Source organism: Hylobates moloch, unplaced genomic scaffold (assembly GCF_009828535.3).
Source record: "Hylobates moloch isolate HMO894 unplaced genomic scaffold, HMol_V3 SCAFFOLD_20, whole genome shotgun sequence".
NCBI lineage: Eukaryota > Metazoa > Chordata > Mammalia > Primates > Hylobatidae > Hylobates > Hylobates moloch.
Window position 1 is genome coordinate 28,879,490 of NW_026652295.1, and position 25,105 is coordinate 28,904,594.

Genomic DNA, 25,105 nt, shown 5'->3' on the forward strand with positions numbered 1-25,105 from the left:
CTATGATTACTAACCATTCCCCAAGACCCCTAGCCTACACTTTTCTGTAGATGAAAATGTCATACATCACAGAATTTTAACAGTTACTTAGTTTTCCCATCCACATTCACTGATTATTTATTCCGAGCATCATAATTTATTGAACACAACAGGGACTGGGGTCTTGTCCCCACCTTAGAGAGATTATTTACACTGCTAAAGGTCACAATGGTAGTGAGGGGCAGAGAGGGAGATGGACCCAGCTCTCCTGACACTGGTCCCAAGCCCTTCCTCCCACAGTGTCTACCCTCTCTCGAGGACTTTTTCTCCCTGTGCCGGTTCCAGGGTCTCATTCAGCTCACCCCCAAAAAGACTTTTAATACTTCTATGACGATAACAATAATAATAATATGCAAAGTTTGTTCCAACGCATTTAGAGGTGATCGCGACAAGACATGAAGCCAATCCCTCCCTTTCTGGGGTAGGGGAGGCTGTGATGATCTTGGACTTTGGGTGAGTCTCTCCCCAGGGTCTAGGCCTGTCTGGCCCTCCCCAACCAAATCTCCCAGGTCTTTTCTGTCCAAAGCCCTCCTCCTCTACCCCACCTCTAGCCCCTTCTGCTCTGATCCATCAACTACGTTTTCTCCCTCAGCACTCCCCTTAGATTCCTGGACTTACCAGCACAAAGGCGATTTTCTTCTCGCAGACTTTAGGCGCCACTTCTGGGTCCGGAAACCAAAGAGAAACGGGTCAGCGCGGTCTCCTGTGTAACTCAGGACGCGGCTGCGCTGGGCGCCCGAGCGCGTTTTCAAGTCTGCGGCCCGGAGTTCGCTGCGAGGACTGGGATCACCCATCACCCCGCCCTGGTCTACGGAAAATGACAAGTGTTTACTGATATAGAAACAGAATAACGGCGCTGTGGGCTAGGGAGGGAGGAGCTGCCTTCAGGCTTCTGGTCTCCAGCGCGGGGCACTCACACCTGCCGCTGTGAAAATGCAGACCCGCGGGGCAGGAATTCCGAGTCCAGGCTGGAGCGCGATCTGGAATCTGACTCGCTTGAAACAGCACCGCGGTGGATTCGGAGCCGGATGAGTAGGGAAATGCGCCTCAGCCTCTCCCACGGGCCGCCCACGGATTCCAGGATCCGAAAATGCTTCCAACTGCTGCGTCACCACAGGAAGGCAGCGCCCGCCTCTGGGCCGTTCTGACGGAAACGGGCTCCGCCGCCTGAAGGAAAACCCACAACTAAGGGGCCAGGGAAAAGCCTCTCAGGGTCCCGTCCCTTCAGTGAGGATCCTAATTTACACCCTGATGTGGCCCCGTCAAAGACTGGAGCGAAGGTCCCTGAAATGGTACAAGACCAGCGGGGCCCAGGGAGCTGCCGCTCACAGAATCCGGTGACAGCTCCGCCTCGCGTCCCTTCCCTGACCTGCCCCAGGCGGAAGCGGTGACGTGTGTTGGCCTCGAGGCTGGGATACATTGCGATCAAAAGCGAAGAGTGGAGAGAGAAGGATGCGGGGAAGTTTAGAAGAAAGGAAGGGAGAGGGAGAAAAGGGGAGAGAAAAAGTGAAGGTGAGCATAATATTTGAAAGATGCAGTTTTATTATTTCTAACTTTTATTTTTGCCCTTTATCTAGTTTTGTTATTTATGAACATTTTTATCGTAGATTTTTTTTCTCTGTGTGAATCTGTAAATATACGGCTTATTATTCTTATTTCAGAGCCTGCGAGGTCAAGCTGCAGAGGGCATGAGCTTCTACCTCCAGATGTGCCAGGGTGCATCTCATGGGTACAAGAACAAGGGTTTTGTTTTACAAAATCAAAGTACCAATCTCAAATAGAATAATATTTTAAAATCATTATTGGGACATACTTTGCATACAATAAATGTATCTATTTGAAATGTACAGCTCATTGAGTTGTACTGTTTGGCTGTTTTACACACCCACATATCCGCTACCACAATGAAGATAAAGAAATAACCTTTCCATAGTCCCCTAAAGAACAGCCATGTGATAAAATTCCATGCAGTCGTTAAAAAGAGGAGGATGAATTTTTAAGCATTGTTATGAGAAGATCTGTGCCCAGCCTACTTTTACCCATTTTGAAAAGGACGAGGATATATGCAATTATAATACCAGTAATACCACTTACATAATATATATTTAAGTAGGGGAAAACCTGGAGGATTACTCACCAAAATTTTGACAGGGACTCCAGGGACTGGGATAACTTTGTGACTTTCACTTTCGCTGAAATGTTGGAATTTTATATTACAGTATAAACGTGGATTTTGGCCAGGCACGGTGGCTCAGGCCTGTAATCCCAGCTCTGGAAGCTGAAGGATAGCTAGAGCCCAGGAGTTCCAGGCTGCAGCGAGCTATGATCTCACCACTACGCTCCAGCCTGGGTGACAGAAAGAGACCTTGTCTCAAAAATAAATAAATAAAATTTAAAAATAAAAATAAACTTGGATTTGTATGGTGGTTAAGAAAAAATATTTGTTTGAAAATACTATGAAGGTAAGCCACACACCCAAATGGTTACAGGATTTTAAAAACCAAAGCGTTGGCCGGGCGCGGTGGCTCACGCCTGTAATCCCAGCACTTTAGGAGGCCGAGGCGGGCGGATCACCAGGTCAGGAGATCGAGACCATCCTGGCTAACACGGTGAAAACCCCGTCTCTACTAAAAATATCAAAAATTAGCCAGGCGTGGTGTTGGGCGCCTGTAGTCTCAGCTACTCGGGAAGCTGAGGCAGGAGAATGGAGTGAACCCGGAATTCGGAGCTTGCAGTGAGCGGAGATCGCACCACTGCACTCCAGCCTGGGTGACAGAGCGAGACTCCGTCTCAAACAAAACAAAACAAAAAAACCCACCAAAGTGTTAATTAAAACCCAACTCCAGAAACTCTCTTTTAAGGGGACTTCATATTTTGATGTCATTAAATCTTTCTCAAAGTGTCTTTGATAGAGCTGTTTTTAGTGCAGTAGAGAGATATGTAACAATTTTACAAAACGAGCGGGCTATAATAAAAAGGGAAACGCAAAATCCAGTGCGGACACACTGTCCCATTTATTTTCAAAGCACGTTTGAAAACTGCGCTGCTATATTGTCTTTGGGTTGAGACAAAGTCGAGGAAAATCTTGTTCCTGGAGTATTGATTTCCTTTTTCCAAGGGCCAAAGTCTTTCGAAGCAAGTCTAAAAACTCAGGCTGACTTTCCGATCTGAAGAAATCTCAAGAATGTTTGTGTGGACAGCGACGCTCTAAGAATCCAGCTTTCTCGGTCTCCAATCTCTCTGGGGCTTCACCCAGTGACAATGGCCAGAAGGACAGGACACAGTGAAATGGCGTCAGTGAGTCAGAGGCCAAAGGTGGATTTCTGGCCCGAGCCCGTAGGATGTGCTTTGTCATAGGGTCGTTGGGGCAGCGGAGTGGAGGCAAGGACACTCTGGGGTTGGAGGGGACCAACATGGTCCCTGGAGGGGAGGTCCGTGGGGTGCAGAGAATGGGCTGCAAAGGGGCGTTGCGCGCCCCACACAAGGCTTCTGGCACCCTTCTCCCAGCTACTAATGATGAGTTCAAACTAGGAGGAGACTAAGACGTGTCCTTTGCAATGTAGACTCCGTATCTTGCACTCCGGCTGGTTCACTAAATCCATCTTAATAAAACACAAAAACCAAGAACCAAATTCTGCGTGTGATATTTCTGACCGCTAGAAGGTCCTCCCCCTCCCTGTTCCTCGCGTGCTCCCTTCTTACCCCGCCCCCTCCGCTTTGTCTCCACTTGCCCATCCCTGTCCATCTCTGGACCCCGCTCCTGAGACTCTCCCGCCTTCTTCAGAGGACTTCCTCTCATGGAGTACAGACTCCTCCACCTCCAGGAAAAAGAGACAAAGGCCACTGAGAGGGACCTGAGAGACTCCTGTTACTCCGCCCCTGAAGTCAGCCTGTCTGACAACGCTCGCTCAGCCTGTGTGTGTGTGTGCGTGTGTGTGCCTGTGTTTGTGTACCTGTATGTGTGAATCTGTGTGTGTGAGTGTGTCTAAATATGTGTGTGTCTGTTTGTATGAGTTAGCTTGTGTGTGTGTGTGTGTGAGAGAGAGAGAGAGAAAGAGTGTGTGTGTGTGTGTGTGTGTGTGTGTGTGTGTGTGTGTATGAGAGTCAAAGTGCTAAACCTGGCATCCAGGAAACCTCCCCACCTTGGCACTGCATGCAGGAGTCAGTGTTATGTGCACCTGTGCTTTTATTTCAGGAGCTGGGACAATTATCTTAACCAGATGTGCAGAGAGCCAAGGCTCCCACACTGGAAAGCATTAGAGAGGAGGGTGAGATTGGAGTGGTCCCTGACTCCACGTCTCCTGATCACTCTTACACACAGGGATCTTGAAAAAAAAAAGGCACAAGACACTCCATTCCCTCCTGGGACTGACAGGGAAGCCAGAGCCACCATATGTGTCAAATGCCATCAAAGAAAAACCATTATAGCAAAATTTCCATGTCACAGTTTTAAGCCTGCACAATGGCTCAAATAGAACCAATATAAAAAAAACAAATTCCTAGCTCAGGTGAGGTTAGTGAAGTTGGCTGTCAGGTATAAAGGAAACTGCAGGTATAAAGAAGGACACCTCTAGTTAGGGCTGCAGTCCAATTGCCCCTGCATCTTAGGGCCCCTGGAAAGGACAATCTCCATTCACTAATGCAGGGTGAGGACATTTTGGGAGAGAAATGTAGACTGTCCTTAGACCCCTGGGGTTTGTACATTTATTTTCTGACTTTTTAGGTGTTGACTTCGTTTTTGAACAAATTACAGTTACATAATTTGCTTTGACTTTAAGTGTAAAATAGGAAAATGTTCCTGAAGCAGGAAACAAGGGACAAGTGACCTGCACTGTCACCCCCCTCTGTGGCTCCCTGAGACAATAAAATTGTGAGCCAACAAATCCATGGCTAGGTAGACAGTAAAGTCCATTTCAGCAAATTTTTCAGATGTTCCTTCTTGCCTAGTAATGTTCTAGCTTTACCCCAGCCTTAATATTTTAAGTCTATATTTCCCTAGCTGTTGGTTTATAAATAATTCATGTGTATTTATTATTTGGTTTGTTGCAGTAAGCCATCTGGAATCAATTGTGGAATGAAGTTCAGTAAATAAATGTGTGGTTCTCTATTAAATAACTGCTAAGACCATCTGAAAAATGTATTAACCCCAAATCCAATCACTTCACACTCCTCTACTGCCTCCTCCCCAGAACTGTCCTCTGTAGGATAATAAACCAGAAGGGCCTTCCAGCTGGGCTGCCTGCTGCCTCTCATGCAGCTGTCCATCACCCACACAACAGGCAGAGTGAATCTTTCAAATGGGAATTAGAGCACATCCTCAACACCACATCCCAGAGACACTCCAGCCTCTTCCCTTCCTCTCACCATTTCCTATCAGCCCCTCATCACAGGGCCCCTCTGGCCATTCTGGCCTCATCCCACCACTCTCAACCCAGCTCACTCATCTCCACTCACACCAGTGTCTTGTCACTGCTCCATCCTGTCTCTGCCACTGGCCCCTGCTGGGACTCCCACCTGCAACTGCTCCCCAGGGATACACATGGCTCACTCCTCATGCCATTCAGTTCTCTTAGTCAAGTTCTCAGGAACCTCTTACCCAACAAAATATATCTCCTGCCATCCTCACCACCACCAATCTTCTAACCTAGGTATATTTTCTCCATAACAATTATCGCTGATATTAGAATAAATTTGAAAGTTGTCGTCTGTACCACTGAAACATATTCTTTGAGGTCAGGACCTTGTCCAGTCACCACATGTATCCCCAGCATCTAGAACATCCCAGTACAGAGGAGGGGCTTGACAAATAAGAGGTGAACAATTGGTGAATATAATTGGTATGCTGCTTTTGAGAAGCAATTTTATAACATGTGTGTCTGAGGCAGATGGATCACCTGAGGTCAGGAGTTTGAGGCAAGCCTGCCCAACATAGCAAAACCCGTCTTTTCTAAAAATACAAAAATTACCCAGGTGTGGTGTTGCATACCTGTAATCCTAGCTACTTGGGAGCCTGAGATACAAGAATGACTTGACCCTGGGAGGTGGAGTTTGCAGTGAGCCGAGGCTGTGCCACTGCACTCCAGCCTCAGTGACCGAGTGAGACTCCACCTCAAAAACAAAACAAAAAAGTTCATGCACTTTGACCAAATAATTTATATTTGAGAAATCTATAATTCTACAATGAAATCCAAAATATAGAAGAATCTTTAGGCATAAGGATATTAATCAGTTATTATTTACAATAAGGAAGAACTTGCAAAAGAAGAGTAGCTAGGTCATTTTTTGGAAATAGTATACAGCCAGGAAAAGTAGTGTTTAAGAAGAGTTTGTGATAACATATAAAGTTGCTTATTGATAATAATAAAGTTTGAAAAGCAAGATTCAAAATAACTCATAGAGTGACTACACTAAGTAGTCCTGCACAGACACCTCGTGCACAGAAACCAGGCGTGAAAACTCAGGGGGCAGCTGCAAAGCACAGCTCCAGAGCCCCTTTTCACTGATGTCTTTGAGGCTCTGCCTGGCAGAGGTTCATCCTGATCCTTCCAGTGGGGACACAGGTGTTTTCCATCTTTCTGCTTCTCTTCATTTTTTATGTTTTCTGTAATTGACCAGATTCTACTTTCTAAAAGGATAAAATGCTGATTATGAAGTTTTAAAACATTTGAAATACACTTCTAACGAAAAAGTCCAAATGTCCTGTCCCAACACAGGTCACTTTCTCTTTTTTTAGAGGTAGGGACTTGCTCTGTCACCCAGGCTGAAGTGCAGTGAGTCGATCGTAGTTCACTGCCGCCTTGAGCTCCTGGGCTCAAGTGATTCTGCTGCCTCAGTCTCCAGAGTAGCCAAGACTACAGGAAAGCACCAAAATAACCATCTAATTTTTTTTTAAAAAAATTTGAACAGAATACATCTCACTGTTTCCCAGTCTGGTCTTGAACTCCTGGGCTCAAGTGATCCTCCTGTCTTAGCCTCCCCAATGTTCTAGGATGACATTGGTGAGCCAGTATGCTCAGTCCTAACTTAGCTTGAAGCAAAGTCTCCTCTCCGTGTCACAGGGCAAAAACTCCAGCTGATGGAGCCTTCAGAAAGAAGAAATAAACTCTTCCTCCACAATGCCTGATCCATCCCTGGGTTATAGGCGTCGGCTGAATGATAAAGTCAACACTGAGAACATGATCATTTTGATTACTGATTGTCATTTAATTTTAATTCCACCACACCTGAGAGAGTGGGATGGATTCTTTCTTTTATTATGATTTGAGCATCTGAGTCCCTTCCATCCTGAACATCTGACATGGGTGCTTCAAAAATGTAGGCCTTGAGACTTAAAGGGCACTTTGTCTCCTGAGCAGGCCCCCTGCATGCACCACACCCACTAAGGCTCCATAACAGTGGGAAGAGCAGCCAGGGTCAGAGCCTAGGTGGGTTCACACTGAGGGACCATCCACATCCAGGGTACGCTGATGAGGGGCTGAGGTGAGAATCCAGCCCCTGCCTAGGCTGTGGGTGACAGGTGGGAGGGACAGTCAGCTACTGAGTATTACTGGAACAATTGCCTTTTTTCTCCTGAAGACCCCACCACTGCACACACCAAACTTTACATTCTTTGTGGAGCAATTTTCTTTTTAGAAATGTAAACACCCCAATCTTTTTTTAAATTTTATTATTATACTTTAAGTTTTAGGGTACATGTGCACAATGTGCAGGTTTGTTACATATGTATACAGGTACCATGTTGGTGTGCTGCACCCATTAACTCGTCATTTAGTGTTAGGTATATCTCTTAATGCTATCCCTCCCCCTCCCCCCGTAACACCTCCTAATCTTAAAGCCATGCAATATCACTCATAGTGACACCGCAGTAGGATAAGCTCTTAACTCCCACCAAATTAGCCTCAGAGTTGTAGTTTTTGTTTGTTTGAGATGGGGTCTCACTCTGTATCCAGGCCGGAATGCAGTGGCATAATCACAGCTTACTGCAGCCTCGAACTCCTTGGCTCCATCGATCCTCCCACCTCAGACTCCTGAATAGCTGGCACTACAGGTGCGCACCACATCTGTTTTTTGTAGAGATGAGGTTGTGCCATATTGTCCAGGCTGGTCTCTAAGGCCTGGGCTCAAGCGATCTGCTGCCCCAGCCTCCCGAAGTTCTAGGATTGGCATGAACCGCCACACACCAGGCCTGCAGCTGAGTATTTGGAGCTAAGGCAGGAAGTTGTTGTGGAGTTTGTACCCAGCTAATCTGAAAGGTGGTCCTGAAAGGTAATGTGTGATTAGGTGGACCTTGGCGGGGAAGCATAGATGTCTCTGATGAAAAGAGAACAAGATAGACGGGAAGCTTCTAAAAGTGAACGTCAGTGGGCCCTGTGCTCACACAGCACTGGGGTTCCAAAAACTTCCCAGCCACTTTTGGCTTGTGAGTTTTATTCCACCTTCTTGACTCCCAGGTCATTGCAGGGAATCCTTTCATTTGGTAAACATTTATCAAACACCTACCACGTGCCAGGCATTGTGTTAAAGGAGCTGGGGCTGAGGTAAGAGGAACTAAACCCCCCTTGCCTTCAAGGTTGAGCCGGTCTTGCTCAGGCAGAGATCAGTGAGGAAATTCTTTTTCTTTTCTTTTCTTTTCTTTTTTTTTTTTTGAGACAGGTCTCACTTTGTCACCAGTAAGGAAATTCTTACACAAATGATTGGCAGAACATGCAACTTGCTTTGCAGATGCACATGTAGCCCATCTGCTCTGACCAAGAAGTCACAGAAGCTTCATAAGAGACAACATTTGAGCTGTGTTTTGAGGTATAAATAGGAGCCCAACAGGCATCCAGGACAGGAGAGCATTGCTCAGAACCCAGGACATGAATTTTTCTCCCCAAGCCAGGCCAGGACTCAGGAGCCAGTTGCTTCCTGGCAAGGAAGTGTGTCCCATATACGACTACCCAGAAGTCACAGCTGCTCAATATTGATTCTTGAGACAGAGAGAGAGAGGCCTGATTTGAAATGCAGAATTCTGCTGGGGGCTGTTAAAATGCAGTTTCTGATTCAGTAGGTCCAAGGCAGGGCCTGAAAATTGCATTTCTAACAAGTTCTCAGGTGATGCCAATGCTGCTTGTCCTAGGACCACACTTTGAGAATCACCACCCTAAGGCAATCCATACTGATTTCTAATATCAGAAGAGAGCTGAGAGGCAGAGGCATCGGATAAACTAGACCATGCCTGGCCCATCCTGGAGAGTACCCCACCCAAGGCTACAGTGTTTGATTTCCTTGGGATCCCGGGACTGGCAGACACCCAAGAAGGAATCAAATGTGGGAAAACAGAGCAATCCAGAGGCTGAGCTTCACACAGCATCTGGGGCTCCCGCTACTTCACAACTGGCCCCCACACCCTCAATCCTTCCCACCCCTTATGAAACTGACCTACAGGCCTTGCTCTGCTGTGCTGGGCTGTTTGGGCCTGGGATGTGAGCTCTGACTGTACCTTCTGATCCAAATACAGGGTGACCTCATATGACAAATACTTAGAATGGGCTCATAATGAGGACCTTCCCAATTCGGCAAATGGATTAAATCATGTGTTTTCCAGGACAATTACCAAAGTCTTCTCTTTTCTAAATATCACATACTTGAGCCCACATGGACAGCAGAGGGAGTTCTGAGCCCGCTGAAGCCACAATTGGCCCATTGGACCCCGTAGAATTCTTTGTAAATTGGGCTTCACCATTTACATCAGGATTTGGTCAAAATTTTCTTCACCACACCAATTGCATTTGTTAATTAACCATGCTCTCATTTTGCCTTTTAATGAATGAAAGACAGACACATAAAGAAAGATAGTGCAATGAAAAAGAAAACAACATACTGAATTAAAGTGGCAGGAAACATCCCTGTTTAAGGAGTGATATAATTTTTAGACAGTTTTTCTTCAATTAAGGAAGGTAAGAGAATTAATTCTGTCAGGCTTTGTTTTTTTTAAGTTTTTTATTTCAAAGGATTTGATTTTGTTTGTTTTGTCTGCCTTAGAATTATCTTTTATTTTAATGTTTGACTTGGCTCAAAATTCAAAAAGTTAAAAGATTCTCTCTTACGCTACCCCATCTTGACAGCCAGCCATTTATATCAGTTTCTTGCTTATTCTTTCAAAGGCATTTTATGCATATGCAAGTCAATCTAAATGTATATGTATATAATCTTTCTCCCATTTCACACAAATTTTAGCAAACTACATATGCTTTCCTGTACCTTGCCTTTTCCCTTCACATTGTATCACAAAGACCATCACATGAAGAAATACCAAGAGCTTTGCTACATCTTTGTTTGAAATTTTCATTGTATACATATGCAATTTTTTTTAAAAAATAGAGATTGCTCCTTTTGAGTGCGGTGCTTTGATAGGCATTGGGATTTTTTTCTTTCGAAGAACAATTTTGCATTATGTAGCATCAGGTGGAAAAGCTGTAATGACCCCACTCCTAGATGCATATCCTATGGGAACTCACATATCTCTGAGAGCAGGAGGCAATGTCCCATTGAGAGAAGGGAGAGATTCTCTCATATTGTTTTACATTGTTTTATACTCAGTACCTCTTTTAGGAAAAAACAACAAGGAAGTAAAATCAAAGACAGGCAGCCCGGTGCCAGGCCCAAAACCAGGCCTGGGCCTACCTGGCCTAAACCTAATAGTTAAAAATCAACTCATGACTTAGAAACCAATGTTACTCATAGATTCCAGACACTGAATAGAAGAACACTGTGAAATTCCCTGCCCTGTTCTGTTTCTCTCTGACCACTGGTGCATGCAGCCCCTGTCACGTACCCCTTGCTTGCTCAAATCAATCACAACCCTTTCATGTGAAATCTTTAGTGTTGTGAGCTCTTAAAAGGGATAGAAATTGTGCATTCAGGGAGCTCAGATTTTAAGGCAGTAGCTTGCTGATGCTCCCAGCTGAATAAAGCCCTTCCTTCTACAACTAGGTGTCTGAGAGGTTTTGTGTGCGGCTCCCCCTGCTACACCATGATGTTCATTGCAGTGAGGTCTACAATAGAGACAACCTAAAGGTCAATGAAGAGGGAAAGAGATAAATTGTAGTATATTCCTCCAATGGAATACTATCCAGCAATGAAAGCAAATTAACTATTTGTATGAACATGGATTCATCTCATAGACCACGTTAACTGAAAAAGCAAGCAAATGAACGATAAAATTAGCAAGAAATAATTTATAAGAAGTCTAAAAGCAAAGCCAGGCAAGGTGGTGTACACTTGTAATCCTAGCACTTTGGGAGGTCATGGTGGGTGGATCCCTTGAGTTCAGGATTTCCAGACCAACCTGGGAAACAGGGCAAAACCCCTCTCTACAAAAAATACAAAAATTACTAGTATATTCATCCAATTAGTATATTCTAGACTAATATCTAGAATATACAAGGAACTCAAAACTTAGCAGTAAAATATACAAATAATCCAATTAAAAAGTGGACAAAGGATCTGATAGACATTTCCCAAGAGGAGGCATACAAGTGGCCAGCAGGTGTGTGAAAAACACCCAACATCACTAAATACCAGGAAAATGCAAATCAAACTACAATGAGATATATCTTCCCTAGTTAGGATGGCTATTATTAAAAAATAAAAAATAATAGATGCTGGTGAGCATGTGGAGAAAGGGGAACTGTTATTCACTGTTGGTGGTCATGTAAATTAGTGCAGCCATTATGGGAAACGGTAGAGTGATTTCTCAAAAAACTGAAACTATTCATAGAACTATTATCCGATGCAACAATTCTAATTCTGGGTATTTATCCAAATGAAATGAAATCAATATAACAAAAGAGTACCTGCATGCCCATGTTTATTGAAGGACTATTCACAGTAGCAAAGATGTGAAATCAGTGGGTGAATTTATCAATGGGTGAATGAATAAAGTAACTGTAGTATATACACAGTGGAATGCAATTCAGCCATTAAAAAAAGAATGAAATCCTGCCAGTTGCAGCAACATGAATAGAATAGAGGTTATGTTAGGTGAAATAAGCCATGCAAGGAAAGACAAATATCACCTGTTGTCATTCATATGTGTGAGCTAAAAATGTTAATCTCATGGAGATAGAGAGTAGAATGACAGTTACCAGAGGTTGAGAAGAAGGTAGGGGTGGGAAGATGTAGAGAGGTAGATTAATGGGTACAAACATTCAGTTATATAGAAAAAATAAGTTCTAATGTTCTAAAGCACAGTAGGCCAACTAAATCTAACAAAAATGTATATTTCAAAATAGCTAGAAGAGTGGATTTTAAATGTTCCCAACACAAGGAAATGATAAATGTTTGAGGTGATGGATTCCCTAAACACCCTGAACTGATTATTCCACATTCTGTGCATGTGTCAAATGATCACATGTGCCCCATAAACATGCGCAAATATTATGTATTATTTAAAAATAAACTCAACACAATATGGGATATTTTAAATGGTACAAAAATTATGAGCATGATAAAAATTTGGCAAATATTTTCTTTTTATTAAGATCAACTTTTATCTTTTGTAAGTCCAAGGAGAATGAAGCCCACAGAGGATCAGAAGAGAATCTTCTTCCCAGTTAGAAAGGCAGAAACAGAATTCTTGGAGAAAGTATGACTTTGGAGAACTGCACAGCACCTCTTCTTGTTGTCTGGGATTACCCAGACTTAGGCAGGGTTCACCTTCTGGGAAAAACTAAACTTTGGTTCTTGTCCTCTTTAGTTCTTATGGCAAGACCAAAATTTCAGAAAACCAAGATGAAGCACCAAGCTAAGGGGATGTACTCTCTTTTATTTTTTAGAATATCCACTACCAAGGATGATCCATGCTATTATGAGATGAATTGTGTCCCTCCCCAACCAAAATTCATATGTTGAAGCCCTATGTTGAGAAGACAGAAGTGGCCATCTACAAGCCAAGGAGAGAGGCCTCAGAAAAAAGCAACCCCGTAGCACCTTGACCTTGCACCTGTAGCCTCCAGAACTGTGAGACAATATGTATTTATTATTTAACTCACCCAGCCTGTGGTACTTTGTTATGGCAACCCTAGCAAATTAAAACAGAAATATTACCTTTTCTACTCTGTCCTATGTATGAACATGTGATTTTTTTTAAGAATATGAATTACTGGGGATTCCAAAACATTGAGTGAGTCAATGGAAAATGGATGATACAGGGTCATCTCCAAGCTTCTGTGGGTCTCCTGGCCACCACACAAACATGGATGTGTCCCCATTTCTTTTCAGTTTCACACAGAGCAAAAGTTGTGGACATAAGCTGACATAGAATCACAAACCGTATTTAATTTATTTGAGATATTGAGTGAAATAGTTTTGCCCTTATTTTATAGAAAGATGATGAACAATCATAATTACTAAACTAAAGAGGCGTTTTGGCAGGGGATTGCAGGTATACTACGTTTTCTCCTCCTTTTAAGGTACATCTTCCTAAAGAGTCTTGTCTCGTAGTAAATGTCATCATTTTGCTTTTTTCCTCCACATTGATCACTTGATTCTCCCTGCATTTCAGTAAGGTTGCTAGAATGGAGGTGTTTGTCCATGATTCACAGGTGAATCAAAGACGCCCTAGGAGTAGAGAGATTCTCCTGAGGTCACACAGCACTTGAGTGGTGGAGCAATGACAGGCACATGGCTCTCCAGGTCCCTAGTCCAGTTTTCTAGGTGCCATGAGAATTACAGCCTTTGGTTTCTCTTACATATGGTTCATTTCTGAACCTGAGAAGGAGAATGCGCCTCAGGTGACTAACATTTTTTGCTGTTCTGCACTTGTCTGAGAAGGACCGCAATAGATTTTTAAAGACCAATTCTTTGGCTACCAACCTATTTGGCCAAGTCATGGACATGGAGGAGGTGAACACTGCCTTTACCTATGACACACCTGAGGATTCTGAGACCTACCTGCATCAGGTGAGCCCCACACACAGAGGGACACCCACTCTCCTACCTGCTTATTTTCTGTATCTTTTCACACTTCACATCCTCATCCCTCTCTCTGGGTGTCTTCCTACTTTGGGGTCTTCTAGTTCTACCATCTGTCTCCTTCCAGGTGACTAGAGCAGACAGGTTTGGAACAGGGCTTGGCCATCACGTTTTTGTTGGATGAGAATGATGCCAGGATCCACAGTGATGGGCAGCATCACTTTGAGGTCAGTGATAGTGAGCTGCCTGATGAGACAGACTCTCCTCCACAGTGAGTGCTGATGTCAAGAAACCCTTAGGTCCTCCCTGTTCCTTAGTGTGTTTGTCTTCAATCCCATCACGTAGGTCATGGGCGCCTGATGCATAATGAACACTTGACTGGTTCATGCCCCCGGTCTTTAATACTGTGTTGGGATGTTTTCTTGGCCTCTATGTGGGGTCTCTGTTTTCTTTCATCATATTACATCTCTTCCCCCATCCCCAAGTCCATCCTCTGAACCCAGGCAGTACACCAGCATCTACATGTGTGCCATGTGTTTCTGCCTTGCTTTGTCCTTTTCATGCCTTATTCTCACTGTGCCATGTTTCCTCCTCAGTTGAACAGACGCAATAGGAGACTCGCTCATTCTAGAATGTGACCATCTGCTCTTCAGCAGGGGACAGCAGGGTGGGGGTGAAGGAGATCCTGCTGTGCCCACACCTGACAGCCACCACCCCACCCCAAGGTTTCCCTCTTCTGCATCAGCACCACTCCTGAACGCCGATTCCTGATTGTCAGAATTTTTAACACAACTAAACATGCAACACAAGTGTATCTGCATTATGTGTGGGTGCTGTCTCCCTTTATTGTATTTGGGGTGAGGTTATTTTAGGGCATGGTCCAGGGTAAATTCCTGTAAGGCCTGGGTGCCCTGCTGTGAGGTCAAAGGGGATGGGACTAAGACTGCAGAGCCCTGGCTCCCCTACTACCTGCCAATTGCCAGTCCTTTGTTGGGGTCTCTTCTGCTTTATATGGCCCGAAAGAGACTGGGATGTTTCTGATCCCGGGGTTCCTGGGGGAGGTACACAGTATTTCCAGGGATAGAGGGTGCCATGGGCACTGGTGGGAAGCTTGGGTGTCTCCACCCAGGCTCTCTTGGTGCCTCCTCATCTGTTCCTTCAGCTTCTGGATCTTGAGCCCCAGGGCTTCAGCCCTAACCCCCTCCTGCCCTCCCAGCAGGGCCTCATCCAGCTCCACCTGCTGCTCCAGCAACTCCTCAGCTTGGGCCAGCTCAGCTGTGTGGGGGGCTCACGGCCCTGTTGAGGGGCAGTGGTGGAGGGAGCATCAGCCAGGGTAGGGGGCTGAGGGCCTTGGAACCTGTGTTGCAGGGTCTGGCTCAAAGGGAGGAATTCTACCTCCCTTTCCATTTTTCTAGCCCATTAGCTTAAGGGCCCCTGTACTGAGAAGCCCAGGGAGCTCCTTGCCTTGGGCATAGGCCTCTGGGGGGCAAATAGAGTGCCCTGGCTCAGGGAGTGTAACTGCATGCCTTGAACAAGGATATGGGGTCACTGGAAAGAGAGGACCGGCTGTCCCTCCCCGCTAAGAAATAATTAACTGTTAGATGAGGGGAAATTCCTGTTCAAGGACTCTGTGGACTGTGCTGTTCTGAAGTGGGTGGGGAGACAGAGCCCTGAGGTCTGGGCTGGGGTGTGATTGGGAAGGAGCTGAGAGCTGTAACTAGGCAAGGAGCTGCAGGGGTGAGGCTGGTGCAGGGTGGGATTTAGAGGATATTCCCCTGACTCCTGTGCTGATCCCCTTCATCTCCTCCACCCCCACCCTTGGTGTCCGTCAACATGCGGGGGTGCCCTCATCTTCCCACTGCCCCTGGAGCTGTTCTGCTCTTCCATGCTTGCCTTGGGGTTTTCAGAGCAGCATCTTTGTGAGTCCTGGAGTGCTAGGGACCAGGAGGGCAGGAGGAGGCGAACACAACAGCACCGAGAGAGCCTTGAAGAGGGAAAACCGTGGTGGGTGAGGCGGGGAGCTGTCTGAGTTGCCCAGAAGACACCAGGAGCCGGCTCTCTCCAGGCCTTGGCTTTGCTTCAGTGCCTGGTGCTGCATAGGCCCCCGCCCCTGCCCTGCTCTGCTGCCCCCACCTCCCTCTCAGCCTGGCCCCAGACAGAATCCAGACCAACTCCTGTTTCTGATGTGAAAAATGTTCCTGCCAGTTTAGGCAGAGCTTGCTTTAGAGCACTGGTGCCCAGCCTTCCACAGGACTTGTGTCTGTTTTTCTTGGCACTGTGTTTCTTCTCACTTATTCTTCTGAATCAGCAAGGCAGGAATTACATCACTGGTTTGCAAATGAGAAAATTGACTCATATGGGTTCATTCAGCACTCACTCACTGTAAAAGTGTCTGTCAGGGCCAACTGTGGGCCAGATGTGCCCAGGGCTCTACAGCTAGGTGGTGGAAAGGCCTGGAGTGTTCATATTCAGGTTCACCGGATTGAACACTCAAATTGAGCTTACCTAAGTACTGATTCCCACTTTACAATCCATGCCACAAACTTTATTGTCTTATCTTAAGAAGTTGCCACAGCAGCCTTCAGCAGCCCCCCTTGTGATCAGTCAGCAGTCATCAACATAGAGGCAAGACTCTCCCTCAGCAAAAAGATTAGTATTAGCTGAAGCCTCAGATGACTGTTAGCATTTTTCAGCAGTGGTATAATTATAAATTAAGGTAGGTATGTATCTAGTTTATACATAATGTTATTGTACACCTAACAGTTCACAATACAGTATAAATATAACTTTATATGCATTGCAAAACAAAGAAAAATTCTGTGACTTGTTTTGTTGGCATGGTCTGAAACCAAATCTGCAATAACTCTGAGGTATGTCTGTAATTTCCCTTTCCATCTTCTTGCTGGCCCAGAATGACCTTGTCTGTTGTCCCTGTCTACCCCTGCATGATGTATGGGTTTGATTTCTCTGGTAGGTCTGGACACTTTGTATCCCTTGTAACCTTGGCTCCTGGCATATGACACTGCTACTAGCCTCCAGCTCTGTTGGACTAGCGAGCCTCCCTCCACACCTCCTGAACTAGAACCAAAGCTCTGTGCACACACCATTCGTGTGAGTCTGTGTAGAGATGTCAGCTTCCTGCAGGGTGTCCTAAATGGGTGTTCTGTTGTGACTGGAGGGCATAGCCACAGGTCTCTGGGCAGAGGTGGCTCAGAAAAGAGTGGATGAACCCAGTTTTGGTCATCTGGGAACAGGAAGATTCTCAGATAAAAACCCATGCCTTAGAAGACAACACTGCCCAACAACTGGCAGCGGCTAACGACCTTGCTATCTGGGACATCACTCTGCAGTGGGAGGGAAGATGGCCTCTGCCATGGTGTAGGGGTCCAGGAACCAGGCAGGGAGGTCTTCCTAGTGGTCAGTGCTTCTCACAGTTGGGAGCTGAATCACCTTTCGATGAGGCCAAAGACCTCATGTTCCTCACTAGCTGACTTATTCCCACTCAGTGGAAAAAGAACCCAGAACCTTTGCAAAATTTTAAGAGAGAGAAACTTTCCCTATTGTCTTGTAGTGCTAAGGTTATGCATGACTCATACTTGAATTGCAATGTGTACACAGCTTAAAGTCTTAATTGTTAGAATATAAGAGGCCCAAACTACTGTCGTTATAGATTTGTAAAACTACACAGTACAAAATTAAACAACCCACAACCAATTAACAGTGGAGATAAATTAACTCCATTTGTAAATTTAAAACAAGATTGACAGCCATTTAGAAAAAAACAAAACGACAAATGAGACTTTTGCAAGACAGTCTATATGATATGCTAATAACAAAGCTTCATGAAAATGACATTTTGACCATCTTAATTTTGGCTTTAGGTTATAAACTCCAAAATGGACTAACCCTAAATAATTCACAGTAGGGAGCCCTAAGCCACAAAGAAAAGTGTCAGGGAAGACCTGAGACCTGGAGTGAACTCATACCCTCCCTCAGGGTCCCGAGTGAATCCTCTCAGACCCCTCCTCCCTCAGACACTCCATCCAGTCATCAGAAGGCCCACACAGCACTGAGACCCAGTCACCTCACTGTCCTCGCCTCCATGGACAGAGCCCAGGTGACAGCCACCCCTGCTCCTCCTCCCTCATCTCCCACAGAGTCAGTCCACCAGGAGCTCACCAGGACTGAGCTCCTCGTGCCATTTCACTGTTTGTGTCAGTCACACTGGATCCCCCAAACACCCTGCACTCACATCCCCACAAGGCTCTGCACACTCCCATTCTGTCCCCACACCATGTCCCCTACCTAACTCCAGAAATCTTCCCACTGCACCCCCTAGAATCCACAGTCCATGATCAGCAAAATCTCCTCAGTCTCTCTCAGGATGTTTCCTCACCTCCAAGCTCTAGCAGGAATCTGGCTCTTCCTGAGAATGTGACCCCCTCTGAAGTTCTGCCACATGGGGGAGTTTCCCAGGAACTTGTACCCCTGGGTTCAGAGATGAGGTGGGGTCCTTGCTCCTCACTGTGGTTCTTAGACATTTCTGCCTCCCTCTTCCCTAAAACCCCTAAGGTGTCATCAGACTAGGGCCCTATTGCCCTCATTGTAGCCATTCCCTGTGGGCCCCAGGCCATTCCCGTCAACCTGACTCTTGTAGCTCCTGGATCACCGTCACCCTATTCAGCAGTGCTGTCTCCTTGATTCTTTGTTACTTTGACATATGCAGATGTGGTGGGCTGAGTACTAGTCCCCAAAGAGATCCAGTCTTAGTCCTTGGAACCTGTGAACAGGTTGCATTACATGGCAAAAGGGACATTACTCATGTAATGAAGATAAAGGACTTTAAAATAGCGAGATTATCCTGGACTCTCTGCGTGGGCCCGATCAAATCACATGAGCCATTAAAAGTAGAGAATCTGCTTTGGATGGATTCAGATGCTGCAGAGGAGGAAGACAAAGGAGACACAGCAAAGGGGAGATCAGAGGTTCCAAGCAGGAGGTTTGGATGTGCTTTAGGCACCACACATGAGTACCAGAGAGAAGTTTCTAGGAGCTAAGGTGGCTCCCAACAAGAATGTGGGAAGCTCTGTTCTATCTGCAAGGAGGTGAATTCAAACAACCTGAATGAGCTTGGATGTGGACTCTTCCCCAGAATCTCCAGGAAGGAACACAAACCTGCCCATACCTTGATCTTAGCCCCATGAGACTGTGTGGACTTGCAACCCACAAGACTGTGGCATGATAATTAGGTGCTGTTTAAAGCTGCTTGGTTTGTGGTAATTTTTATGGCAGCAATAGACACCTGCACAGCAGAGAAGATGCCCTCGCTCCCTGACCTCTCAGATCCTGGAACTCCTTTCCTTCATTACCATCTCCTCTCTCTGCCGGAATCTCATGCCCTTCTTATCCCCTAGGCCTCATCATGGAAAAGAACCCCAGCCCTTCCATACTTTCAATTTCACACTTCCCACTCTCTGACCATCTTTCCACTCATCCCCTTGCAGGGTAGCCACAGGCTCTGAGGACACTGATACTATTATTTTATCATATGCTGTGATGTAATATCAGTGAACCACTCATTGCTTATGTGCCTGCTTTCCATGCATGGAGTCCATTCTGTGCTACATCAATTCCAACAATCTCTTCACCCCCTTGGGATTCCTAGTCCAGTGACCCTGCCATATACTCCCTCTCCCTCAGTGCTTGGATTCACCTCCTCACGCATTTTGGATTGTGTAGTAAATAATTTCCATCCCTCCCTTGCCTCTCCCTTGCATTCACACTTGCCTGGCAAAACTACACAGCTGGTGGATTCCACCTCTGCCTACACTGCACCTGCCCCCATGAGCTGCGGAGAGCAGCACACAGCATGCTGACTGCTCTCTCTACCTTCATGACCCAGACCTCATGGGGAGCCCCCACCACGGCCAGCAATCACCCTCTCCCTGCATGGATCACCCTCAGCCTCCTCCTGGCCTGGGTGACTCTTACATACCTTCTCTCTGTGCTCACACACCCAACCCTCTTCCTCATTCTTACTTCATCTGATGACCTTGCTTCCTACTTCACTGAGAAAACTGAACACATTAGAAGACAACTTCACAGATTCCACCACCATCTGCTCATGCATTTGCAGCTGCACCACATGTCAGGCATTTTACCACATGGGGGATTGCTGTGTGTTAACCATCCTGCTCCCAGCCAGAGCCAATGCCCCTGCTGGCGCCCTGAACCTCATCCCTTATCCTCTACTTAAAGGTGTTAGTTCATCAATTAATACCTTTTTTCCCCTCTATCATCATCCCTTTTCCTCTTACTCCAGTGGATCATTGTGGCACTCATGAGGATACACATACCAGGCCATCAGGTAGAGGAAGAATAATTGATGATGCCCCAGGTGTCGCAGCCTGAAATCTATTGTCACGTTTGTTCTGAGACCACACCTGCCTCGGCTTTTTCCTGATTAAGGAAAGCAGGGAAACTAAGGCAGGAATATTTCTACTCTGAAGGCTGACTGAGGCTCCAGGGCTCCCTGCCACACTTGCTGAATTTTCCTTAGGCTGCACAGGGTCTAGGATGCTTCCAGCTGACCTTCCTGCCCTCTCTCCTTCACTGGGGCTCAGAGTTGCATTGTGGTCTGATGGCCTCCCCAGCGTTTTCTGTCTCTCTCCTGAATTTCTCTCACTAGCATTTCCCTTAATAAGTCCTTGCACATTTAATACTGTATTGGGGTCTGCTCCTCAGGAGACCATAGATACCACAAAGTGGTATCAAGGGTGAAAATGGGCAAAAATGGGCATTTGAAATAAGTTTTCCCACTGCCTGGCAGGCCAAGAGGATGCCATCTGGGTTAGTGGGGGACACAGTCCGTGGCACAAGGTGCAGCTGAGCTGCTGTGGGTGTCACCAGTGCGAACCTGAGAAGATGTCCTGGTTAAAAGAAGCTATGGCAGGTGGGGTGATAGAATGCCCTGCACAATAATGATGGAACTAGGGGGAAACCTACAAAGACAGTGGAGTTGGCTGTTTACTTCCCAGCTGTGTTGATGCCCTATAAAAGGAGAATGAGAATCTGCAGATTGTTAACAGCTGTCAGTGGCTACATGTGAAAGCCAATGCAGTGTCTCATGGAGAAGGCTTTATCTCCTGTAGTGAAAGGATAGATACCATGGAATGGTAGCTGAAGACATCATTATGAGGGACACAGTGCTCCAGAGATGTTTGACACTCAGCCATCGCAGGCCTGTTATAGGAAAGTCATGGCCATTGCGGGGAAACCTGAGATTCTGCAAACTGGAACAAGATCATCCGATGGGTGCCGCCAGGATCCTCTGTGCATGCAGAGGAGGCTCACCCTTCTCTACTAATGGTTCTCAGTTTCTATGCTGGAAGATGCTGCAGAAGCCTCATCCCTATGATGCAGCGGGAATCCCACTCAGGAGCTTTGCAGGAACCAGCCAGCATGTCCCAACAGGAGCACGGGGAGCACTTCTGGGATTGAAATTTGAGGGTGTTTGATCAAGGGGTCAGAATGTCAGGCTGGATGAATGAAAATCCTTTGGATTGGAGGTACTTTCTCAGGGCATGGGTTTATCAAACACGCCAGAACTTTGATAAGTGAGGGTAAACCCACTGCTGGGGTGAATCTAGAAAAAACGATTCCCAAATCTCAACGAGGTAGACATGTCTTAGTTGCCCTAGAACATGTAGAGGATGGAATAAGGAGGCTGAGGGAAGTGGGCGTGGTGAAGGCCCACCAGGACCATGCTCCACAAGAGGACGCAGACAGTACACCTTCCACCAGAGCCTCGAACGTGATGGTGACAGGGACCTGCATCACTAAGAAGTGTCAGGGTGTTGTCCTCTGCAGGCTGGGGATGATGGTAGTAAAGATGGCCCCAGAGTTGCATTTATTTATATCCCTGGGGTGAGTGTGGCCCTGAAGAGACAAAGACCAAGTGGTGGCAGTGACCTCAAAAGCCAGAGAGCACCATTACTGTGGCAGCCTCAGAGGGGCAGCCAAGAGGACTCAAGCTGCAGGTAACGTGTGGAAGGTTAATAGAGGGTGGTGTCCCAGGGTTAGGACAGACAGCCAACAAGGGTGCTGGTTGATATTTATGATAAGAAAGCAAGAATTGAGGAGCAGGAGGGTAAAGGTTTTTGACCCAATACAAAGTCATGATCCCATCCTCAATGCCTAGACCTCAGCCAAGATTCAGATTCAGATCTCAGTGACAGAGGAGGAGTCCATATCCCTAGAAGGAAGACCCTGCAACCCCCTGGAAGTATATGCTAGGACAATTCCCTTGGTCCTTCGGCAAAGGAACCCATAGCCATTTACTCAGGAGACTGTACACTGGGGAAAGGAAACAGGCAGAACCGGGGGGATTATTGACACTGGGTGTGAGCTGACATTGATGCCCAGATGCCCACAGCACTATCATGTCTCCCATCACAGTGGGGCTTATGGGGCCAGGGAGTAAACCTGGACACATCATGGCCCACAATGGGACCACTGGATCCATAGACCCAGCCCTGGTTATCTTCCAGTTCCCTGAGTGTCCATAATTGACACTGAGGCACTGTTAGGTGGAGTCACCCCCACACTGGGTCCCTAGTCTGTGGAGTAAGGGCTCTCATTGTGCTGAAAGCCAAAGGGAAACCTCTGACACTGCCCCCATCATGGCCAAATCAGAAATCATAGTGTGTCCCAGGGTGGGTCTTGTGGAAGACACTGAAAGTATTGTGGGAGTCGCACCCACCATTGGAGAGCTGAAGGATGTGGGGTGGTGTTGGTGCTGTCTGTTGTCTCTAAGTAATCCAGCAACCTATCCCTGAGGAAGCCTGATGAGGCCTAAAGAATGAATGAGATTACTCCAGGTCTGGCCAAGTAGGTGTTATAATTGCAGATTTTACGTTGTCTGGATATCACTGGTAGAGCAGATTAATAAAACCTTGGGCACACAGAGTGCAGCTATGGATTTGGTGACTGCATTCCTTTCCTCTCCAATTAGAAAGGGGATATGGAGTGATTCACATTCATGTGGGATACACATTTATTTATCGTTTGCCTCAGGGCTATTGTAACTCCACTGCCCGCTATAGTATAAAGACTACACTAGACATACTGGATATCCTACAGGATATTAAATCAGCTCATTTCATTGACACCTTCGTGTTGACTGGGGTGGATGAGCAGCAGGTAGAAAGTGCACTGGAGTCCTTGGCAAAACACATGCACTCCAGAAGGTGAAGGTAAACCTTACAGAGCTTCAAGAGTGGCCACTGAAGTGAAGTTTTATAGGTGAACAAGTGCCAAGTGTTTAGGGTAATGCACGGGTGTCCCTTCCAAGGTAAAAGACAAACTGTTTCGTCTTGCATCCTCACCAGAAGGAAGGAATCACACTGCCTGATGAGCCTCTTAGAGTTCTGATGACACCACATTCCACATCTAGGTATGTTGCTTTGGCCCACACTTTAGATGACATAGGAGGAGGCCACCTTCATGTGAGGCCCACACAGGAAAGGACCCTGCAGCAGATCCAGGCTGTGGTGCAAGCAGGAACCATTCCTCAGACCCCCTGGGGCTGGTGGTGCCAGTGGTGGGGAAAAGATCCAGGATGGAGCTGAACCAAGCACCAGTGGGAGAGTCACAGTGGAGGGCCCGGGATCTGCAGTAAGATCATGTTATCCACAACAGAGACATGGCCCCCTGTTAGAAGCAACTTTTAGTGTTCCTTGTCCTGATTAGATAGAATGCTTGACCTCAGGACACTAAGCAACTATGTGATTCCAAGAGGCTGTGTGACCCACAAAGTCATAAATTGCACAGGCCCAACAGTATTCATCATGAAGTGATAATGGTCCACCTGGGTTGAGCTTGAATCCCATGTTGACACCCACAGAAAACACCCAAGTCTGAAATTGCAGTGAACAACCAAACAGACAAATGGAAGTTAGCCAGCCTTCACCATGGGTCAGCCCAGGCCTGGTGGGATGAGTGCACGAATGGAGCAACCACAGTGGCAGGCACCAGGCTATGTATGGGGCCAGCAGCACTGACTCCCCCTTACCAAGGCAGATCCAGCTGCTGACATCTCTGAATGTCCAACTCATCAGCATTCGAGGCCCTTGATGTGCCCTAGTGGGGCACTATTTCTTTTTTTTTTTTTTTTTTTCTGAGACAGAGTCTGGCTCTGTCGCCCAGGCTGGAGTGCAGTGGCATGATCTCAGCTCACTACAAGCTCCGCCTCCCGGGTTCACGCCATTCTCCTGCCTCAGACTCCCGAGTAGCTGGGACCACAGGTGCCTGCCACCATGCCCAGTTAATTTTTTTGTATTTTTAGTAGAGACGGGGTTTCACCATGTTAGCCAGGATGGTCTCGATCTCCTGACCTCGTGGTCCGCCCATCTCGGCCTCCCAAAGTGCTGGGATTATAGGCATGAGCAACCACACCCAGCCGTGGGGCACTATTTCTTTAGATGACTAACTAGCCACTAAGTAACAAGGTGACTATATATAGCTACTTCCATCCTGGAAGGGCCAGAGGTTTGTCTTCACAGGGATAGGCTCCTGTTGCATGGGTGTTTTTGTGTCCTGCTCTCAGACACTCAGCCAGCACCACTCTCTGGGTGCTGTTGACATTCCTGGTCTGTAGGCTAGGCGGTGCTCCTAGCCCATTATCTGCCTGAAGGACCCACTTGGCAGGGAAAGTTTTAGTGTTTCCATGGCTGTGGGTTCCACTAATCCTATCACCATCTGTACCACCCAATGGCTGCCAGCCACAGGGAATGCTGGACAGGTCTTCTACAGGCACAGCTCAGTGCCAGCCTAGAGGAAGCACTCTGAGGGGTGGGTGCCATCCTTCAGGACATGGTGCATTGTTTGAATCAGAGACATCTCTGTAGTGCTGTGTTCTCGAAAGGAAGAATATGTGGGTCTAGAAACCGAAAGGTGGAAGCAGGTTTGGCTCCATGTCCAATCCCTTAGATTTACCCAATGGGGTATCTTACATGGTTTTTTGTTGTTGTTGTTTTATTTTTGTTTTGTTTTGTTTTGTTTTTTTAGACGGAATCTCACTCTGTCACCCAGGCTGGAGTGCAGTGGCGCA

General features: G+C 46.5%; 1 protein-coding gene across 1 annotated transcript in view; it reads left to right on the forward strand.

The window, feature by feature from the left end:
* LOC116459773 (saoe class I histocompatibility antigen, A alpha chain-like) overlaps positions 1-24,843 on the forward strand; it is a 53,357-nt gene extending 28,514 nt beyond the window's left edge. The window contains exon 3 of the mRNA XM_058432143.1: positions 24,768-24,843. Within this exon, the coding sequence (XP_058288126.1) occupies positions 24,768-24,843 (76 nt within the window). The remainder of the gene's footprint in view (positions 1-24,767) is intronic.
* Positions 24,844-25,105: the final 262 nt, after the last annotated feature.